Raw genomic sequence first — 4351 nt, forward strand, 5'->3', positions numbered from 1 at the left:
CACTGGCAGACATCAGGAAATGACGCTCTTCGCATTCGGCCAGTTTTTGTGAATGATTTATCCCCGTCAGTCATCCTTTCTTTTTTTGAAGCGAGTGGTTGAAGCAAATGCAGCATAAGAGCCCCCTGGTAGCTGAAGAAAAAAATCCACGTATAAGCCGCACCGGACTATAAGCCGCATGGTTCAAAGTTCAGGAAAAAAGTCGCGGTTTATAGTCCGAAAAATACGGTAAATTAATGCATTTTTCTTTTGTCTCCTGTTCAGTGTTTACTGTCGCAAACATCGGGCCGCGTCTCAGGAGGACATCCAAGGTAAATTTTGTCTGTGGTGTGTCAGGAGCACATGGATGATTGATGCTGCTGCTCTTTGTGTTTAACAGTAACTCATAGGAAGGAGAAATAACGGGAATATTTACTTAATACTTGTAAGATTTTCAAAGGAAGTCGGATTTATTTGAATCACGTTTTATAACCTAGGTGAAACTGGACAAAACATACGAAACTAAAAAGTTAGACGTTTAAATGTTTACACAGAATAACTTAGACACCTTTGAGTGAGTTTTTTTAACAGGGTTCATGCAGAGTCTTAAAAAGTCTAAAAAGGATTAAAATTTGAAAATCTAAATTTTAGGTCTATAAGAGTCTTAAAAACACCCAGATTTTCATCCAAGATCTTAAATTTTATTTTGTCAAGTCTTTTTTAATTTACGATCATTCCCGAGAAGCATTGGCTGCATAAATAGAGTAAAGTGCTGTAATCAGAACTTGACACAGTCTGTCTCCATGAAGTGCCAAGTTTCCTACCGGTCTTGGTCTGTGGTTAAACTACAAATACCATGATAACTGCTGGAAAAAAATAGCAAAGTTTACTTCCATGTTTGTGACCTCTTTGCCTACAAACCCCCGCATACGGCATACGGCTTGTTCACCTGCCCAAAAAAACAAAAGTTCAGTCCACTGCTTGTCATTTAAACATGGAAAGTGTGTTTTCAATAGGAGGGTTTCACGTGACGTCACAATGCAGTGCCACTAGAACACGAAGTTCGGATGGAGGTCAGGAAGTTAAATAGTGGAGGATCTGCTATCTGAAAAAATGCCCATATCTTGTGTAGTTTACGAGTGCTCCAATCATTCTAACTGAACTAATAATAAATAATTATACACTGATTAAATTATATATTAAATTAAATAAAAATGATGGCTCTTTTTTTATTAATGTTCATCACATTTGAAGCACATTGCAGCAGGAGGATGTAAAAGAGGGCTGATTCATGGGAGAAAAAACGCCTAATTCCACCCTCTGGTGTCACCCCCACCCCACCGAACAAACCTAAACCCCCCAATCTCCTTTCTGATTGAAGCCTGAAAATATTAGACAAGCGGCAAAAAATCTACATGAGGATAAAAATAAAAAGAGGCGGAAGTTGAATAATGTTCGGGTGCGAATGAGAGACAGCGCAGTCCGAAGTCAGCAATGAGATATCCGAAATTTATTACATTTATTATATTTGTATAACTATATTTCATAATTACGGTCAAGTTTAGTTAGTTATTTTAGTGTCTTTGATGCAAATAAATAAATAAATAAATAAATAAGGCGATGAAGGTGGAGCTCCAGTCCAGATGCGGTCAGGTGGACCGAGTCGAACCGAGCCGCAGCTTGAGAGAGGAGCTCAAAGGCAGAGATGGAGGAAAAACAGTCGGAGACAGAGTGAGGACTTTGTTGAGGAAGTAGGTGATTCACTATTTCAATTATAAGAGGGAAGAGAAGAAGATCGAGCACCGAGCGGACTCTACGGTCCCGTTAACGGTCTACCGGGGCAGTACGGCGCTAACTACACCGAACAGCTGATGAAAGCACATAAACAAACAACGGGAGGTGTAGAACTTTTTATTCAGCGGGTGGATCCACAACCTCGGAACCAAACAGCTCCACGATGATTATCGTTTGTTTTTTCCAGGGTGAATGTTTTTTCTGATATCGTTTTATGTTACGATCATGCTAATAGTAGCTGCTAACGTCAACAATCATCCAGCACCTAACGACACAGAACTGGGGCAGACTAAAGTCCAGATGAGGTCCACATTAAACTACCAGTAACTTAATACTCACTACTGAATAAACAATCATTATAAACAAAACCTCTAAAACAAGTTAGCAGCTAACATACTTCTGATGTAGTGGCAGCTGCCTGCAGACACCGCCATTCTGCTCCTCCTCCCAACTGTAGACGGTTTAAAATCCACTTTTTATGTTATCGTTCTGTGAGCTTTCTACATTTTTCATCTTTGTGTATGATAATCTGTTATCATATGTTGTCATAGGGTTGGGCAGAATCGTGTGGAAATATTCATCAGATAAACTTTTGCTGGTTATTTGGCACCTGGTGATGTAAGACGTGTGTGGTACCGACAGCCTCAGAAAATCTTTAGGTTCTGTCGAAAACTCATTCATCTTCATCTTACGAGTCATGTCTGACATATTTGTGAACAAATTTTTTTTGAAATAGGACCTAAATCCATACAATATAAACTCTCTACAGTAGTTTCCTCCATAGACATTTTACCCCCTGCCCTCCAGCTGAGATCGCTCCGCCTTTGAAACCACGTGACTGAAACCCAGCTATGAGACTTGGCCTGATATCAGTGATTTTTGCACTCTGTCGGAAGCGGCCCACAGCAGTCGATATGAGGGTCTCATAGACATGATTGTTTCATTAAAATAATTTAGTGTTCTTGTATTAAAATTAAACATTCTTTAATAGCTAAATTGATAGCAGTAAAAGGTTATGTTAAAATTACTGGGACCATTTGAATGTTTCTGTTAATGTGTCAGTTTGGTCTTAAATGTCATTCCTAATGGTCTTAAAAAGTCTTTAAAAGGTCTTAAATTTAACTTATTGAAACCTGCATGAACCCTGTTTTAATGAAGACCTAGCTGTATCAAACCAAAGTTTTGTGCTTGAGAATTTCAGAGTCGATAACAGATGAAAATTTAGCTTCAAAACCAAAACTTTAGTCTCGAGTGTAACTTCTGTTTTCTTGTCAGATGAAGAGGGCAGTGTAGCCAATGACTCGGACTCCTCCTCGCCTCCACAAAGCAGAGGCAGGGGGAGGTTTGAGAAGGGGAGGGCCAAGTTTGGATCTCGTGGCCAGTCAGAAGAAACTCGCTCCACCTCCTCCTCACAGGCTGCAGACGAAGAGAGCTCCTCTCACGTAAATACATTCTTTAAAAATTCACCATCTTCTGTTTGATGTACATTTGTTATTAGAAGTTTACACACACTCATCATGTTGCACTAATTCAATTCTTTTAATGATCTGAATCATTCTTTTTTCCATGGTGAATTTATCACAACTTCAGTGATTTGGGTAAACAAGGCTTAACTTGTTTTAGATTTTCTCTAATCCAAATTACAATATATATACAAGCTCAAATATATGGTAAATGTACTGTACATATAGCAGTCAACCAGGACACGTTCATACAGCACTACATCTCTACACAGCTAATCTGAATAAATTACTTTATAGAGCTGAGTCAGTGCTTTAGATTAAAACACAAATTTAAACTGTCCAAATGCCATGAGGCTGAAAAGCTGCAGTTCTCTGCATACTTGGCCAAAGAGCGGCTCAGGGACCCAGTGAGGACATGTACCAGTTGTTGGGTCAGCAGCCTCAGCTAGACTCAAGTCTCCCCTACCACTTTTCTCTGAGGCTTTGGAGGGGGTACACCTAAAACCCTTTTTTTTATCTCAGCTTGTACATTTTGTTGTGTTTTGTTATTACACAGACAGAACCAGCAGAGTAAAATTAAAAAAGGCCACTTGGCAAGATGCAGAAAACACCCAGGAGCTGCTGTCTCAGGTTTTAGTTTAGGTTTTACAGGGAAGGTTTATTAAAATTTAAACAGAATAAAAAGGTAGCTAAAAGTAAAACAATTTTTTTTTTACAGTTTTCTGCAAAAAATGCTCAAAAATGACATTATCTTTACTTTTTATGATCATTTTCTACCACGATATATACCGTTACCATGAAGGGATTCAATTTATACCCTGATATGAATTTGAGGTCATACCGCCCAGCCCTATGATATTGGTAAGAAAACTAAACGATGTTGTTAAGACTGTCATCTTTCACACACTTATACAGTTTCAGTCAGATGTTTACATACCATAGTTTTGTTGGAGCTGCTCGAAGCTTCGTTTCCCACTACCACGTCTGAGCGCAAATCTTTGCAAACAAAAGTTGTCATGACCTCTGTTATCTTTAAAGTCAGCTGAGAATCAGCTGTAATGTTAGTGATTCCTTTGTTTGTTTTGTTTTGCCCCAGACAGCTTGTTGTTGGGAGC

General features: G+C 38.9%; 1 protein-coding gene across 1 annotated transcript in view; it reads left to right on the forward strand.

Moving 5' to 3' along the window:
* Positions 1–4351, forward strand: part of phf6 (PHD finger protein 6) — a gene marked incomplete in the record, with an annotated part of 21345 nt that overhangs the window by 10119 nt on the left and 6875 nt on the right. The window contains 2 exon segments of the mRNA XM_014024124.1: positions 265–311; positions 3049–3215. Of these exon segments, the coding sequence (XP_013879578.1) occupies positions 265–311; positions 3049–3215 (214 nt within the window).

The sequence above is a fragment of the Austrofundulus limnaeus genome, unplaced genomic scaffold (assembly GCF_001266775.1).
Source record: "Austrofundulus limnaeus strain Quisiro unplaced genomic scaffold, Austrofundulus_limnaeus-1.0 Scaffold408, whole genome shotgun sequence".
In the NCBI taxonomy this organism is placed as follows: domain Eukaryota; kingdom Metazoa; phylum Chordata; class Actinopteri; order Cyprinodontiformes; family Rivulidae; genus Austrofundulus; species Austrofundulus limnaeus.